Below are 18,457 nucleotides of genomic sequence, written 5' to 3' on the forward strand. Positions count from 1 at the left end.
TCTTCAAGAATATGGGATCTGGTATTTGGGAACATATTATTGGTAAACGAGACAATGTTAGCGTACGTGAGGACTTGTGGGTCGCAGGACGTATGCGTCAAGCTTGGCCACGAGAGGTGGGTGGGCACGTTCGTCTTCCGCCTGCACCATGGATCATATCAAAGAAAGAGGAGAAGCAGGTAAAGCAGGCCATCACCACTTTGCGTACTCCCACTGGATGCATGAGATCATTGAAGGGAGCCTTTACAACCACTAAGAAAAGAGGCGTTGAGCAACTATATGGGTTGAAGTCCCACGATTGGCACAAGATGCTTCAAGTAAGTGTTTTCCAAGTCTTATACGTACGTTGAAATTAAATTTTGTAATGCCATAAACCATAAATGTGCTCTTATGTGCGCAGTTCATACTACCTACTAGCATCGACCATTGTGCAAATAAGAGTTTGAAAAAATGTATTTATAAGATGGGCGAGCTTGTGAGGTATGTAAAACCCATGCTCAGATCACCCTTCATTATACCTTGCAAAATGAACGTGCATGAGGTATAACGTACTATTTATTTATTTTTCAGATATGTTAGTTCCAAAGCAATTGATCCAGCCACGTTGGATGATGCGCGTGTTATGGCAGTGGAGGTGGTTTGTTTGGTAGAGGAGACTTTTCCGCGAACCATTCTCACAAGTCAACTACATCTCATTGTGTATTTAGTGGATGAAATTGCTTTATGTGGTACTGTGCATGCACGCTGGATGTTCTTCCTAGAGCGCTTCATGAAGACCTTAAAAGACTTTGTGAGGCAAAGTGCAAGGCCTGAAGGAAGCATGGCCGAGGGTTGGTTGATACAAGAGTCTCTTGTATATATTTCAGAATTTCTTGGTCAGGTGGACAGCTCTTTGCCACGACTATGGAGCAATGAAGAGGACTTGAGGATGACCTCTATTGTGCCTCAAGGAAAAGGACAGAGTAAAGTAATTGACAGAACATTGATTGATGATCTCAATTTCACTTGTATCCTTAATAGTGATGTGATGAGCAGATGGGTTACAAGATATGAGGATGCAAAGACAAAAAGGCAAGCAGAAAGAGCTCTCTTTCGGAGGCAACATGGCTCTCGGAAGGCGTACCCTAAGCATCTAGCAACACTTCCGAATGATATCCATGTTGATTGGTTGCATGAGGAAATGGAGAGAGCAGAGAGCGACGAGGGGCTGCATATCACGGCGGAAGAATGGGAGTATGCACGAGGATGCATGTCAAAGGTACATAGAACTAATGTTTTGCATTAGTTGTAAGTGATTTGCTTTTAATATTTATTCACATTACTTACACAAATATTGCTTCTATTTTGGTCCAGTGCACTATGTTCAATGCTATATGGTGTGAAGGCAAGCATTTTCGAACACAAAGAATTGATGAAAAGAGAAATACACAAGATTGCGGTGTCATTAGTAGCTTTGAGGGAGCTAATGGAAAAATGGATGATTATTGTGGCATAATCCAAGACATATTTAGGCTTGACTTTCGTCGCTTCTTTGTGTATGTTTTGGATGTCAAATGGCAAATGAACGTGGTGGAAAAAGGGCCTGATGCAACGATAAAACGCCATGCAAGTGGATATGTAACTATTGACTCTACAAAGTTTTGGCAAACAAAGAAAGATAGGCTCGTATTGCCACAACAATGTGAGCAGGTATGCATTTTTTTACTAATGTGTTTCATGTACATATATATCTAAGCTCGCGTACCCCTTGACTTTTGATATGCTAATTAATTACTGTACTGTGTGTATTTGAGTAGGTTATCTATCTACCAATGGTGCATGACATCAAATGGTGGTACGTCATCCCTATTGCACCACGTTCCAAAGTGATGTATAATACATTCACTGATATGGAGCATATGGAGGATGTAACAAGCCGCAATGAAGATGATGTCGAACATGCCATTGAAGATGTTGTGATCGATGATCAAGAAATAAGAGATGATCATGATAATGAGGATGAGCATGCCATTTCTCATGATCATGAGAATGACCCTACAGTTGAGGATGATGGTGATGTTGATGAGGATGATCAGGACATCGATACCATTATCAATGGAGTACAGAATATCGATAGTGGAATAAATTTAATCGTAGCCTTACCAATTGATCAAATGGATATTGATGTTGATCATTTGGCAAGGATGGATCTTATTGAGGATGAGATCGAACCCTAACCAATCCGTCACTGTATGTTCTAAATTAATGACATTTCTATCATCTCATATGCATGATTTATTTTTGAATATATTTCATTGTTGTAAATGCATGTAGTGGGATTGTGTAATGATGTATACTGTAATGTACTATGAGATGGTTTAAGGAAAATAGTTTTTAATTTTGTAAAGGAATTCAATTTTTCTTCAGTTTTTCTCTGCCATGCGTGTATTAATCCGTGTATAGTAGCGTGTATTTATCCGTGTATAATAGCGAGTATTAATCCGTGAATATTACCGTGTATAGATGCGTGTATCACTGCGTGTATATAAACGCGTTTATACACGCGTTGATAAATGCAAACATACACGCGAACTTAAATGCTAAAATACACGCGCCCGATTCTATTCAAATACAGGCGCGACCATACACGCGTTCGTAATTTATCGCGTGTATGAAACGCGTGTATGGCAGCATTGTGTTGTAGTGTGATTAGCAAGTTGCAACACCCTACCAATGGTAAGAATTAGATTGTAACTCTATTAATAGATGAAGTTTTCTACTAACAGAGTATAGCACTACTAACTCTATTAATTAGATTGTAATTAGCACTACTAACTCTATTAATAGATGAAGTTTTCTACTAACAGAGTATAGAGTGATTTGACAATTAAAGCTTCAAAAAAAAATTTCTCTTCTCAACAAACAATGTACCTATCATCTATGTCATATATTGATTTATTATTAGAGGATATGTAGATTGATGATTTATTTTTTCTCAACACGTCAATGTACATATCCTCTACAACATATATGTTGAACCCATATACCATTTACTTAAGACTATGATAAGAAAAATGAAAAACTTAGCCCCTCCTAGTTTAATTCTCTTCAATTGATTTCAACAATGCTCTCATCTTATGAATTGTAGCCCTTTGAGTTGTTGTTGTAGCCTTTTGGTCATGCTCAAGTGAGAAGTAATTTTTTGGCATCGTCCTCTTCCACTAGAGACCCAACACATGAAAGTTGTTGCATAACACCTTTCATTTAATTTAAATGTGCTTGAAGTGACTTGCTCTCTTTGATGTCCAACCCAAAAAACAAAAATTTTAAACTTATTTTGGAGTTTTTTTTTTGGAACCAAATAATTATAGCTTCTCTAGTGCTCCTTTAGAGTCTTATTTTGATGTAATGTAATGAATGTAGCTTTCGCTAACATTGATTCAATGATGTTTAGAGCTCTCCCATCTCTTCTTAACCAAAAGATTTTATCTTCCCTTCAAAAACTGAGACATTTCTCCCTTCTACTTACTATCTCCCAAAGACTATCTTTAATTTCAGTCCCACCTATCATGTATGGAAACCTTCACCATTGAATTTTTCTACTATGAGTGGATTTAAATTGGTTTCCTTATGGGGATGGGAAGGCCTTTACAATAGGGTTACCCAAAGCTAGTGTCTAGTCCCTTATACACTACTACAAGATGCTTATGTTCCGACAGCAAGTTATAAAACCTTTGCGTTGTTGGAATTTTCATTTAAATCTAGGTCTAAATTTTCTTATATAATATCATTGAGATAATGGTCTTAAATATTGTTTATAATTTCGACTAGATGAGCATCATAAACTGTGTCAAAAATTTGTTTTTTCCCAATTGTTTCTCCAATGGTCTTTTTTGTATCCAAATATATATATATATATATATTTCATCTTTGGTATACATAACTACGTATAAGCATATATGAAACCAACAAAAAGAGGAAATTTGGGCACGTTGTGAGACTTAGCCTTTAAAGTAGAATGCCTCTTATAATTGACCAAGTTGCACAGTAAATCTCCTATGAAATCACACTAAACAGCTATCAATGCACACCAGCACAAGTTCTCTCTCCATAATATGAAAAAACTTCCTTTTAAATTCAATGAGAAAGCCGTTCAACTGAAACCTTGATATGATGGAGAATAACAAGAAAGCTTTCATTTTCATTGAGTTCAATATTGATAGCAACTAGCTAAGTTGACATTATTTATATTGACACTAACTGACAAACCAAACTTATGATTTACAACTTAGATTATTAGAGATCTTCTTCATCACGAACTTCTACATTGAGTATCTCCTTTGGAAAATGTGGAGATAGGTGGATGTTTCCCATCTATTTGGGAAGCCTCAATAGTAAAAACCATTCATATTCCATTCTCAGAGAGCTAAGCACCTCCACTATGAACCCAAGACAAATAATATTTCTAACATGAGGTTCAAGAGCCAAAGATAAAATCATTGTTGTAGACTTGATCTCTAGCACCAAGAACAAGAAGAGGTTTGTGGTGTTTATGGTATCTTCTCATAAATCCCGACCAAATAATCAAAGTAGAACTTTTTGAAATTACTCCAACTTGCGAGCAGGACATGCCTGCTTCCAAGATAATTAGCTTCTACTCCCCCTGACTCACTCACAAGGGTAAAAGGTTTTACAAAGTGTTCAAAGGTTATACAATGATTGTTATATATTCCATCTTTAGCCGTTTTTCTTGTTGGTTGATAATTTTTCAGAGAGAATGTCACCATTAGGGCCACACTAGCCATCTCCTCATGAATGCATGATCATGGCTAATGTGCAAGAGCTTCTTCATCATTAATGTCACCAAGTTTCTTACTATGAATTGTCGATACTGCCAAGCCAACCCATTAATTTGTATGGCCTTGAATCCTTCACATTTATAAGGTTTGAACCTTTAAGATTATTATGAGCCTAAGGTGTTGTTCTTATGCTAGGGGTTTAGCCACCACAAAATCATGTTCCCACGCCATTCACTTAGCAAGACAAGCCCACATTTTTTTAATTAAAAAGAGTATATACATAAGGGCTTCTACCATTTATTAAATACATTGAACAAGAGTTATTTCATAGGCCATTGGCTCCTTATATTTAGCTCTAGGGGGTTGTGTTGACTTGGTTTATGTGTATTGGAATACATACATTCACCTAGGATTTTCCCAGCCTAAGATCTCCCACAACATATGAGTGAGATGTAATGATACTCAACACGAGTGCCTATTAAAAGCAAGTGCATCAATTGCCATTTTCATATTGCATCTTTGTGGGGTTGTATCTTCTTAACTTCGACTATTGTTGTTTCCAAAAGTTCAAAGCTAAACCTTGTGTCATTATTCCCTAAGCCCACATCAACAGACTCAAACCATGACCAACATACTGGCAATTATGCTGTCTTGTACAATGATATGTAGCAATATATAACAAATGCAAATCCCTATCTCAAACCAACAAAGCTACACCACGCAACAAAATATGCAAGCACAACTCAAATTACATTATATCACCTCTATATTTCTATACATGTATCCTTGTGTTTTTGGAGTTATAGAGAGATCATTTGTATGGAGCACAAAACAATCTATCACAATGTCATGAGAATATGTTTATAAAATCATAGTTGATCATTCTCAACTCTCTCATCTTCAAAAAGATCATTGGCCCCAAAAAGGTCTATTTAGAGGAAAATGCCTCCATCTTCGAATTGTGTAGGACTAAAAGATGCATAGATCTATGTCGGCCTCTAAATCTTCTAGCTCTATCCCTAGTTCCTGTCTCTTCATTCATCAATATCACCACTTGCAGTGTTTGAGGAATCTCTTGTGTATAATTGTTTGATATCTATACCTTTGTCTAGGCCTTTCTCTTATTGTACTTCGATATACAAAGTAGCTACACCAATCTCTTCTTCATCTTCTGCTATTTCCATGTCTTCATATAATTGTTTATTGCATGGTGACACTTAGATTACAAACCACCATCGATGATCTCTTGCATCCTCCTTGAAGATCACTTGCTCACAATGTTCCGGTAGTACAAATGTGTCCTTTTGGTCTGTCCATATTTTTATGGAGTCCACTGGAACTAATTTGGATTTGTCTCTTTCTAGGGTTGCATGTGCTCCTATTGTGACTACCTTGAACCACTTAACATCAAAGATAAACATATGAAACTTTCTAAAGCCAATCTTAATGATATCTTGGATGGTTCCAATTTAAGTAATGAAGCATGTTCACATCCGTATTTAGATCACTTGCACTAGCCCTGATTTCTTGCATGAAATTTTCTTTAACACCACAATCAAAGGTTGTTCTCTTTTTATCAATCCATTCCACTAAAAAATAGCATCTATGTGACCACAGTGCTGTAAAGTTTTGGTACCAAAAGAAAATAACACGTCATTTGTTAGTTTCTGGAGATGTTGTAAACAATATTTGGAGAACATGTGGATATATTAAGGCTTAGAATGAATGAAATCACCTACACGATAGTCACCGCTGTATGCAAGCTTCTCTTCCTCATCCTTAATAACTTCATTGCGAAGTTTTGCTTCTTGTAAGGTTTGTTGGAGCCATCTACTTGAGATACAAAGTCTATAAGTATAGCAAGTGATGGAGGGTATGGTTTTTGGTGAGCCGTATTCCAACTCTTTTAAAAAGCTCGATGAGCTTGATTCCTTTTGTTCTTGGCCCCTCCATACTACTCGATCCACTTTTGCGTACTCCCTGAGTTTAAGGTGCATATTCACAACACCAATTCTAAGCCTTGATATGTCCACATGTTCTCCAAATATTGTTTACAACATCTCCATAACTAACAAATGAACGAAATCACCTACACGATAGTCACCGCCGTATGCAAGCTTCTCTTCCTCATCCTTAATAACTTCACTGTGCGAAGTTTTGCTTCTTGTAAGGTTTGTTGGAGCCATCTACTTGATATAAAGTCTATAAGTATAGCAAGTGATGGAGGGTATGGTTTTTGGTGAGCCGTATTCCAACTCTTTTAAAAAGCTCGATGAGCTTGATTCCTTTGTATAACTTCTTTTTAGTGATCTCGTCAACTTGCAGAATTCTCAACATAAAGCGGTCGGCTTTATGCTAGAGAGCATGGACACCATCTTTTCATTTAAGCAGCACACCTTCACTATATGTTTTCAGAGCCTCACCCTCTTCGTTTGCTTGTAGGTGCACATACGAGCCAAGAACCTAGAGTTCTTTCTTTTCTGTGCACACTTTCACTCTCTATGTTTGTAGACATGCAGGTGGACCAAGAGCCAAGCGTTATTTCTAAATGCTCTCGTTGTCTTTTGTTCAACCACTTCTCCTTTTATAGGTTTTCCAGCCAGTCTTCTACAAAGCTCAACCTTGGCTCCTTCGCTATTTCTTTATTGGACTCTTTCACCCTAGCGATGGCCACGGTCTCATAAGTTCCCTTCCATCTTTAGCTGATTTTCTTCTTGGTTGGATAGTTGTCGCAGAGAATGCCACCATCCGGGCCACACCAACCATCTCCTCGTGAATGCATGATCACGGCTTACGTGAAAGAGCTTCTTCTTCATTAATGTGGTAAGGTTTCTTAGTATGAGTTGTGAATGCTGCCATGCCAACCCATTAATTTGTATGGCCTTAACTCCTCATTTATAAGGTTTTAACCTTTAAGATTGTTGTGAGCCTAAGGTGTTGTTCTCATGCTAGGGGTTTAGCCACCAGAAAATCATGTTCCCACGCCATTGGCTTAGCAAGACAAACCCGCATTTTTGAAATTTAAAAAAAGTATATATAGAAGGGCTTTGCCCACAACTGCCATTTCTTAAATACAGCTCTAGGGGGTTGTATTAGCCTAGTTTATGTGTATTGAAAGACATACCTTCACCCAGTATTTGCCTAGTCTGAGAGCTCCCACAACATATTAGCCAGATGTTATGATCCCCAATACGAGTACCTATTAAAAGTGAGTGCATCAATTGCCATCTTCATATTGCATCTTTCCAGGGTTGTATCTTCTTAACTCCGACTGATGTTGTTTCCAAATGTTCAAGCTAATATAGAGATAAACCTTGTGTCCTTATTCCCAGTGCCCATGCCAACAGACTCAAACCATGACTAGCATACTGGCAATTATGCTATATTTGTACAATGATAGACAAGAATATAGAACAAATGTAGGAATATATAACAAATGCAAATCCCTATGTAAAACCATCAAAGCTACACCACACAACACAATGTGCAAGTACAAATCAAACTACATTAGATCACCTTTAGATTTTTATGCATGCATCCCTATCTTTCTGGAGTTATGAAGTGATCATTTGTATGGAGAAAAAAAAATATTGTCACAATGTCATGAGAATATTTACATGTTTACAAAATCATAGTTGATCATTATCAACTCTCTCATCTTCAAAAAGATCATTGGCCTCAAAATGATCTATTTAAAGTAAAATCCCTCCATCTTTGAATTGTGTTTAGGACTAGATGATGCATCTAAGAAAAGTGGAAAATACTTAGTGTACATAAAAGATTAAGTTTGGTCACAAAATTAGTAATTTTAGAGATGTTGATTTTTTTCAATTTTGGGATTTTTTATGCATGTTTTGTGGTGTCATCTGTAAGCGGTTTCTATTATATACTTAACTATGTTAGATAAGGTATAAGAGGGTCACAGTGAGTAGCCTAGCATAAAGGAAACTCATATGGGGGTTTACATAGGAAATATAACCACAACGGGTGCCCGAAACAAGGCCCGGACACCAAATTGACCCTTAAATTCGGGCCCAGACACCAAATTGACCCTTAAATTTTAGTAATGGCCTCGCATGAGGGGGTACTAGATAACTTTATTTGTCAAAGAGAAGTATTAAAAAAAGATATTTCATCACAAGAAGAGCAAAGTCCGTGTTTAGATAATTCAGAGATTCCGTCACACGGAGTGGCTGGTATTCACAAAACGAATCTGACACCACTTTCCAATGTTTTGAAAAAAAACGTATCATCTCTAATTTGGTTCAAGATCATGTTTTTAGAAGGGATTTCTATCTTTAACATTTTTGTGCATAATAATCTACTAATTCTCGTGGGCTATTATTTTTGGCTTCTTTTAGAGCCTTGAAGTGATTTCTATTTAGAATAGAGAGAGAGAGAGAGAGAGAGAGATTTTGAGATTTGGGCCGGTCGCCCTTAGACACAGGGAACACTGGACAAAGAACGTGATTTATGCCTTCTGGGAGCCATTTGGTAGAATGCAGAGAGGACGAAATTTTGAAGAGACATACCCGAGATAGCCGTGAGACGTCCAGCATGGAGGTTGGGTGGACGGACATAAGAGAAAAGCCCTAGATTGGCCATATCTTTTTGTTGGGGATTCTCTGTCTAATTTTTAGATTTTGTATTGGCAACTATTATGTTACTTTGGATTTAAAACGATTCCGATTTATCAAAAATCTCTTCGTTTTTTGAAGTATGATGTGATTTTTATGTAAGTATTGAGAAATTTTGTACATAGATCATGGAACAGAATATGGGTACATTTCACTAGGTTTCTTTTGATCTACTACTGCAATAAGTCCTTTGCCTTGGTTGTTTTGTGTTGCCAGCCATTGCCTAAGCTTTTGTTTATTAAAAGATTTAAAGCTTTACCAATTTAAACCCTTTAAATCTTTTTAAGGTTCAAAGCAAAGCCTTAGATTTAGGCCAAACTCTCTTAAGCCTATAACCTCTATTAATAAAACTTACAAAGAGACCACATTTAAAGCTTGCAAAGCATCAAGCAATTTTTTTTTAAAGCTTAAAAATATCTTTTGAAAAAGGAGAATTTCAAAAGGAACTTTATATAGACAATTATTTGGGGATTTGTCGAAGTATTTCGAGAGAAATTCAGCATCAACACTACAAGAGCATTATTGTTTTTCGATGCTTAGTTTCCACACTTGATCGCGTCGTCGATATGTGCATCGAAATTGCCGTTGAAATATGCATGGAAAAAGGTGTCGAAATAACAGTTGAAATATGCGTAGACAGTCATCGAAATAACAGTCAAAAATTTTCTTTTTTCACAAAATTGAATTTATATATAATATTTGCTAGTTCCCATCTTGGGGTGTGTTTTAGCCTTCTCTTTCTACCTCTTTGCAAGCATACGTGTCTATGAGAGAGAGAGAGAGAGAGAGAGAGAGAGAGAGAGAGAGAGAGAGAGATGATCAGAGAGAAAGAGATAGATAAAGAGAGAGACCGAGAGAGGGGGGGAGCCGAGGGAGAAAGGAGGGTATAACTTCCATCATGCTCTTTGAAGGAGAAAAAATGCTAGCTCCTCCTCCTCATCACTAAGGTGTAATTAAGAAAGTGCTCTATTTTACAATGAAATTAAAGTTCATCATCAACTTGCTCATCTCCTCAACGAGATCCATGGCTCCAAATAAATCTATCTCTAGAAATACTCCATCATTGTTATCAATTCGTGGAACTGGTTGTCTTATGGTGGTCTGCTTGAAGAAATCCACACTTGTCTTTGTGCATACAGTTACTTGAGCCCCTTGAGTTACGAACTTGAACCATTTCACATAAAAAATGAACATATCAAACTTTTTGATTCCAACCTTGATAATATCTTGGATTGTTCCACAATAAACTAGCATGCCTACTTTAGTATTGCCATCACTTGCACTTGAACGACTTTCTTGCATGAAATTAGTCTTCACACGACAATCAAATGTTGTTCTCTTTTTATCTATTCCTTCTACTCGAAAGAGACGTCCGCGTGACCAAATTGCCCCAAACTTAAGATATTGCAAGCACAATAAATAAGTACTTTTATTGTATAAATTCACGAAAGCACAACATAAAAGAGAATGCGTAGATATCTCTAACTCACATACATGGAAATCACAACCATATGCAAGATCCTCCTCCTTATCACTTTTTGATTCACCATTGCATTTAGCTTATAGTATGGTTTGCTCGAGCCATTTATTAGAAGGAAAATCTGGAAGAAGTGCAAGTTCTATTGGGTACGGTGCTAAGTCATCAATTCTACAATGGATTTGCACTTGACCTTTGTTTTAATCCAAGGGATGATGGAAAATTATTGTAAAATTTTTTATGGTACCCTTTCTCCTTGCACATCTTGTCTATATCTCGATATACCACAATGCGGACATTGTACTGTGTTGTTATATTCTTGTCAATAAAGAATAGAATCATTTGGACAAGCATGGTGTGTGTTCTAGTCCATGCCAATCGAGTGCAACATTGCTTTTTCTTGACTACGGTGATCCACTGGCATCTCATTATCTTCTGGCAATATTGGATGTTTCAGTAAGCTGTTACACAAAATAGTCAAGCTAAGAAAATGCATATAAAAATTCATAACTCACTAATTGTATATAATATCATCACTTATGCAAAAAGTTTTGATACGCTCGTATCAGACCATCCAAAAATCGATTGCAAGTTCAATATGGATAGGCAAGCGCATAAAACAGACACATGTGCTCCACGATATGGTGGAAGACGAGCAAGCCTACATAGCTGTTTCTCTTCTTGGGAAGCATATTTCACACGTCGTGTGTTTTCTTCTACCCCTTTGTGTTCCAAGACGATCTTCTGTTCCATCGTGTAAGGCATTTATCATGTCATCCATGTCATGTTCTAGTATTTTCTCTAAATCCGTCTCAAGTTCCTCGGGTTGTTGGATCACCTCGTTTGTGGCTTCTCTTGTTGGTGTCCATCGTTTAGGTCACATATCCACTGATTCGTCATTGTTGAAGTGCGCATTGCCACTAATTAGATATTCCAATCGCTCCACCAGAAATATTCTCCAATTTTTTGTATGATCATTGCAAATTCGTCGACGTTGAGCCACTTGGTATTTCCAATGAGTACATGGGCAAAGTGTCTTCTCCTCTAAATCAACAAAATTTGAGGGTGTGGCGTCATCCATGGTTTCCATATTGATTTGCAAAATGGGAACAAATGCTTATTTTTGGAGGGCAATCCTCTCTTAAGTATTTGTGGAGGGTGGTAGTCCGTAGAGGTAATTTGAAATGTTGGGGGCGTGCAAGATCTGGAAAGATTTTGAATTTGAATGAAAAGTAGTGCCTGTTGAAAATAAGCATTGAAAAAGCCATCAAAATATACGTCAAAAAGAGCGTGGAAATTTTATTATTCGACTCTTATTTCCACGCTATTTCTCACGTTTTTTTCGACGCTTTTTTTCACTCTTTTTTTAAAGCTTTTTTCAACGCTTATTTCGCCGCATATATCGACGGTGCACGTTTTTACAGTAAAATAGAACCTCTCTTTTTTCTGCGTTTTTTTCGTGTGCGTGTTTTGCTTGCTTCCTCACCAGTTATGCCTCCTTTTCCCTCACTCCCATCTCCTCTTGGTTACATGTACATGTAATGTAAAATGTATGTGTGTGTAATTATGAGTAGTTTTCTTCTTTTGTTGCTTTCTTGATTGTTTTGCAGGTTCTTTCTCTCTCCCAAGCTCTTCTCCACCTCCTTCTTTGCCCTTCCCTCCCCTCCCCACCCCTCTCCTCTTCTCTCCTCTTGGTTGTTAAATTGGTGTGTGTGTGTTGAAGGATAAACCTCCTTGTGTATCCATGCTATTCACACTTTTAGGATTTTGTATTACTAATTCTTTTCTCAACTTTTTATTTTGTTTTGTAGGTCTTCTAATCCTCTCTTTCAACTTCACCAAAAAGAGGTAAATTTTTTTCTCTCTCTTTGATTTTGAATGTATGCATTAGATTCTTAGGGCTTTTGTATGTATGCATTACTAATTCTTTCCTCACCCTTTTGTTGGTTTTGTAGGTCTTCTAATCTTCCCTTTTTCAACATCACCAAAAAGAGGTAAGTGCTCTCCTCTCTTTCCTATCTTTTTATCCTCTCTTTCCTTTATTTTTATCTACCAAAAAGAGGGGTTTTGTTTTGTAGGTCCTCTATGCATGCATTAAGCTCTATCTATGCATGCATTAAGCTCTATGAATAGAGCTTAATCTATGCATGCATGCTTAATTCATAGTGCCAAGGTACGGTTTAGTTTAGGATAGCATGGCTTGCATAGTGCTTTATGCGTAAGTGTCATGCATAATGCTTTATGCATAAGATTTGTGTACAAGGCCTCATGCATAGGTTTATGCATAAGGCCTCATGCATGCTTTATGCATAAGCTTTAGCATAGCTTGCATAAGGCTTGCATAGCGGCATAGTTTGCATAAGCTTTTGTATGTATGCATTACTAATCCTTTCATCACCCTTTTGTTGGTTTTGTAGGTCCTCTAATCCTCTCTTTCAACATCAAGAAAAAGAGGTAAGTGCTTTTCTATCTTTCCTCTCTTTCCTCTATTATTATTGTACCCTTGGGTGCTGGGGATTTATTTTGTAGATTTGCGCATAAGCATTATGCATAATGCATTAAAGTGTCCATGTGGGCTTTGTTATGTGTGTGTAGAAACATGTCTCGCACTCCAGATCAAACACTGGCTTACTCTCCATCCTTCTCTAAGACAAATTTAGGAATTTTGAGAATTATTCAAGTCCCATTTCTTATAAGATTGGTTGGAAACTCGGTATTTTTGTGTAGTTTGAGCTAACATCTATTTGTTGGTGCCCTCTTTGTGCCATTAGATTATATCTTGACACAATTATTTGGCGTATTTGTTTGTAGTTGCATAGATACATACGTCAATGCAACAATATTGGAAGGACAAGGGAAACATGACACTAAACTTAATTGAGATTATACAACACCTTTCATAATGAAGAAGGTTAAATGAATGCGTCGAGTCCTTTGCATATGTTTGGCCTAGTTTGGACATACATCACCATGTTGCATCTCAATGGTCTTAAGTAAAACACCATTGAGTTCAAGTATCAATACTCTTCTTTGTTTCCTTATTGTATCTGGGGGGATGGAACTCTTTTGCTTCTAGGTACATGAGTCACCAATGAGATTGGTGCCACCTCAATAGTAAGTTTTCTGTACACTTGAAATCAAAGCTATATGCTTCAACATATCCTGTTGAAAACCAAATGTATGGTTAATGGACATTCAAAATTTTAAATAAATATATTATGTGCCAACAACATAAATTCATCCATGATATGGATGGTCTTAAACCTTCATAGACAAACGCTCCAATACCTCAGAAGTTCAACCAAAAAAATAAAAGAGCGAGTATATTGTCAATGCTAAATTTCATCAAGTTTATTGAATATGATGGATAAAAGATTTTCACTGTTGAGATAATTGAGTCTATCCAAATTAAATTATAATATTCATAGCCTTACACCTTGACAAGGCAATATCTTCAATAAAAAACAAACACATCTTCATTGTAATCGAATTACAAATATTGACAAAAGAGATAATCAAATGACAGTAAGTTTGGAGGCATTTGATTGCTTGATACAATAGTGTAAATATTTGGCTCGTACAATCCAAAAATTAAACCCATCTAAGCACATTGTTTTGGCCAAAGCCTAAGTCTATCTTATGGGCTTTTAGTATAAAATGGGTCCAAACATTCTGCACCCAACAAGTCTCGATATTTATGCAGATCCCATACTTCAAATTGCACGTTTAGACCTCAAAAATAGTTTCCTTTGACCTACAGTAATAACTAGTATGGGTTAGCTCGGACTCTGATTATATTGTCACTCAATGTTTAATGAAACCAGACATTATCCTACCCATAAGCTCAAGTAAGCCTTTTGTGGCTTGATATGTATGCTTTTGCAACTCCACTTATGAGATGACCACGATCATATCCCAAGCGAGTAGCATATGCAATAGCGTGTTGATCACTCAAAATCCTTGTTTTGTAACACACTTTTAACAAGCTTAGCTGGTCTTTGGATAGTAATAGTACGTCAGCTTTGGATGCCAACATTGCTAGATCCTTGCTTATGGATTCTACTTCTCTTTTTTTCCCTCTTGATTGGACATACTTTAGCTTATCACCATACAATGGTAAGTGTGAAGATGCACCAGATGAGTTTTCCACTTCATCTGAATATTCGTTGAGCTCTTGTTGCGAAAATTGGGAGGTGAATTAGAGCCATTCTTCCAGTACATCTTGAAAATCGATAAATAAATTATGACCATGTGTGATAGGAGATTGACCTAGTCGATTAAGCAAAATAATAGACCTAATGTCATTTATATTATTTAGATTTAAAAGGTAGGGTAGAAGATCATTGCACAATACGTAGTCGTGTCCTCCTTGAAAACTTTCAGGGAAGAAACAGTTGTCTTTTGGATTAACACATCCCTTGAAAGGGCTATCATCAATAAGCAATGTATTCTTCTTGCAAATATCTTGGCACTGATTCCAAACCTTGAGTAAAGGTTTAAACATAGCCTCAACAGTAGGTTTATCTGGCCTATACACTTTTCAAAGATTATGGATATAACATTCTTCTTGTCCCCACACCATAAAGAAATGATATTTCTTATGTGCATACTGTTCAAGAGTGTTTACATAGGCACAAACATTTTTGTGTAGCATGGTGGACCAAATACCAACATGAAAGTACTGGCAAATCTCATCCAAAAATTCAACACCCGGGGTGAATAACAACTGTGGTGCGACCAATATCAATTCGATCAATACAATTTATTTGTGGATGCCTCTTCTCTTTCTTGTTGAGTAAAACTTCATTAAGATCAAGTAAAAGTGCATGTTTCTTTATGCTGATTGCACGAGGAATATTTTCTGCATACGATACAGAAGAATGATAACACTTTAATGTGTTTACATACTTAACAATGTTAAAACAAGTGATCCTATAATATCATGAGAGCTAATTACAACAAAACATCCACAAGTTTACTTTCGTTTCATGCCCCCATACTCATCTATGACGATGGCTCCTAGACTTGATTGCATTTTCCTATTGATTGGTGAAGATTGAAATACTAATCTATCTCCATCTCTCTCAAAAAAATATAAACTTCTTAGAGGCCTACTCTTTTGTAGCTCCTCAACACGTAGCTCTATTTCTTGCGCACTTAACTGTGATTGTTAGAAGCACCTGTACCTGCAAAAACAACTCTTGCTGCGAAACATACTTTTTAACACACAAAATTCTTGAATAAATCATCTAAAATAACTTCCTATTGAGAAAGATATACCTTTTAGCTTTCTTGGCACCCTCTGCCCGCCCGCAGAGTCCTTGATTTCAACTATTCTCTCTTTATTCGTAGCATATGTAGCCTCGTCAATTTCTTCAATACCCTCTGCCACACTGAGTCCTTGATTTCAACTATTCTCTCTTTATTCGTAGCATATGTAGCCTCGTCAATTTCTTCAATACCCTCTGCCACACTGAGTCCTTGATTTCAACTATTTTTCCTTTATTCGTAGCATATGTAGCCTCATCAATTTGTTCGACAATCTCTTCTTGTCTCTCCTTGGTTGCAAAAGTCTCTTGAAGCTCTTCATTAACTTTATCTTTATTCTCACTAACCTCAACATTAACTTGCAAATCAGGAATGTCCTTAGCCTCTTTAGTCCTATCACTTGAAGGCATTGAAGATGTTTGCAAAGCTGAATCATCGATGTGATCTACCTCCACCATGTTGTCTTCATTATTTCTAGCATTTGAATCATGAGAGTCTCTCTAGTGGAGCTTTCATGATGATGTTCTAGCTGAGCAATGTTATCTTCGTCTTTCCCTTCTTTGTATATATCTGTAAGATTAAAATAAAATGCTATTACTTTTAGGATTTAAATAATACACCAAGGCTAATACAATACTAGTCATTTTTATATCTACACATATACTTTATATCTAAACTCAGATTACTCAACATTGAGTAATGTACCATAATGAATTAGGAACCATATTACCTGCCAATACTTTCACATAAGGGTCAAACTTGAGTTTGAGCCTCACTTACAAGGGCAAAGTAAAGATCGCTCAACTGGAGATTGTGCCTTGTGTTGGAAGACATCCCCAAGGTTGGACATAAGCTTCCATCAACTATGGATTTATCAAATGGTTTGGTAGGATGCGAATAATAACACCATGGAAGTCTTACACACCTAGTGTCAATGTTTTTTATCAATCCATGCACCCTTATTTTCATTCTCTCACATCCTCTTTCCCCTACGATGACCTTTGTACACGAGAAATCATTTTTTAAAATATCACTTCTTTCTTCTTCATGACTCTCATATGTTCTTAGCATTCTTTTTTCTTTGGAATAGTTTTGAGTTATGTACAAGAGTTGATGTCATTTGGGGTCATATCCCATCTTATTGCTCATTTGCTCTCATTATGCATAATCACATCGTAGCGCGAGTGTCCTAGTCCACCTTCATTTAGCTAGGTGGTGCCCCGTTTTTCCTTGGTTACTAAGAAAATCTTTTCTCTAATAGCCCTTAGCGAGTCAAGAAGGTGGCTAGTGTGTAAAGGCCATCTCGTCCATTTTTTCTCCCTCAACATCTTTCATCGACATTGAGAGCATAAAAAGGCTACACATTGGTTCCGTTCTCAAAATCGTTCACAACAATGAGGTATTCTACTTCAGCAAAATCAAAGAACATTTTCAAGAAGGAAACAACAAATGATGGAACTTGTCACATCAACACTTAGCAAAAGCAAGTTGATTCAACCAAAAGTCCAAGATTCATCAAAAGAACTACATGTCAATCAATTCAACAACAAAGTGGAGTATATGCAAAGGGACTCAACATAAAGTTTGAAATCCAACAAAGCTAGTCGTCTGCAAATGTGTGCTCAATCTCAACATAGCAAGCACACAAAAGAGATTATAGGGATGTTTACTTCATTGAGCATTACATAAATATACAAGTGCAAATGCAGGGCTGATTTTGGAATCGGTTCGCTGAAGCTCTCGCTCCCCCCTGCTCGTGCTGACTGCTCGCCTTCCCCCCTCTCCTGCCCCCATCGCGTCTGCTTCCCCCCCCTCCCCCCTGCCTGCATTCGCGTTCGCCACCCCCCACCCCCGCCTGGCTGTCCTACGTGCCCCAGCGCTCCAGCGCCCGCCGCCCCCTGCTTCCTCTCCTCTCATTCGCGCCCTCCCGTCTGTCTTCAGCGCCCCGCCCCCCCTTTCGCCACCGTTGCCTTATCTTCCCCCGCCCCCTACATCGCGTTGTTTCCGCCTCCCCCCTAGGGCCCTTTTTTTGTCTTCGCCGCCTTACCTCCCCCCCTTTTTTTTCTGATTTTTCCGTCCCTTGGGGTCTCCCTTTTTTCTCTTTTTGCCTTCCGCCTTCTCCCTCTGTCCTTTGTGTGCAGCTCGGCTCTTGCAAGACTCTCCGCTTTCGCTTCGCCTTCGACTTAGCTTCAGACACTGATGGAGGCTCCTCTCGCCCCACCTCAGAGGGACTCTCCTGTAGCCCCCTCGCCCGCCCCTGAGGCTTTCTCTTTCGCCAGAAGAGGAAGCGAGCCTCA

General features: G+C 37.7%; 1 protein-coding gene across 1 annotated transcript; it reads left to right on the top strand.

Moving 5' to 3' along the window:
• Positions 1–1,373: 1,373 nt before the first annotated feature.
• Positions 1,374–18,179, top strand: LOC147640040 (uncharacterized). Its single transcript, XM_086824467.1, has 3 exons — positions 1,374–1,689; positions 1,797–2,099; positions 17,898–18,179. The coding sequence occupies exons 1-3, from the start codon at positions 1,474–1,476 to the stop codon at positions 18,177–18,179; spliced, it is 801 nt and encodes a 266-aa protein (XP_086680593.1). The 5' UTR covers positions 1,374–1,473.
• Positions 18,180–18,457: the final 278 nt, after the last annotated feature.

Source organism: Cibotium barometz, chromosome 3 (genome assembly GCF_041138505.1).
Source record: "Cibotium barometz isolate CiBa-2024 chromosome 3, ASM4113850v1, whole genome shotgun sequence".
NCBI lineage: Eukaryota > Viridiplantae > Streptophyta > Polypodiopsida > Cyatheales > Cibotiaceae > Cibotium > Cibotium barometz.

Bases quoted from the DNA above. Each gene is read 5' to 3' on its own strand.
- LOC147640040 (XM_086824467.1), top strand. From the start codon at position 1,474: ATGGATGATTATTGTGGCATAATCCAAGACATATTTAGGCTTGACTTT. The intron at 1,690-1,796 runs GTATGCATTTTT...GTATTTGAGTAG, and splicing joins TGCCACAACAATGTGAGCAG to GTTATCTATCTACCAATGGT. The intron at 2,100-17,897 runs GTACAGAATATC...GGTTCGCTGAAG, and splicing joins TCGATACCATTATCAATGGA to CTCTCGCTCCCCCCTGCTCG.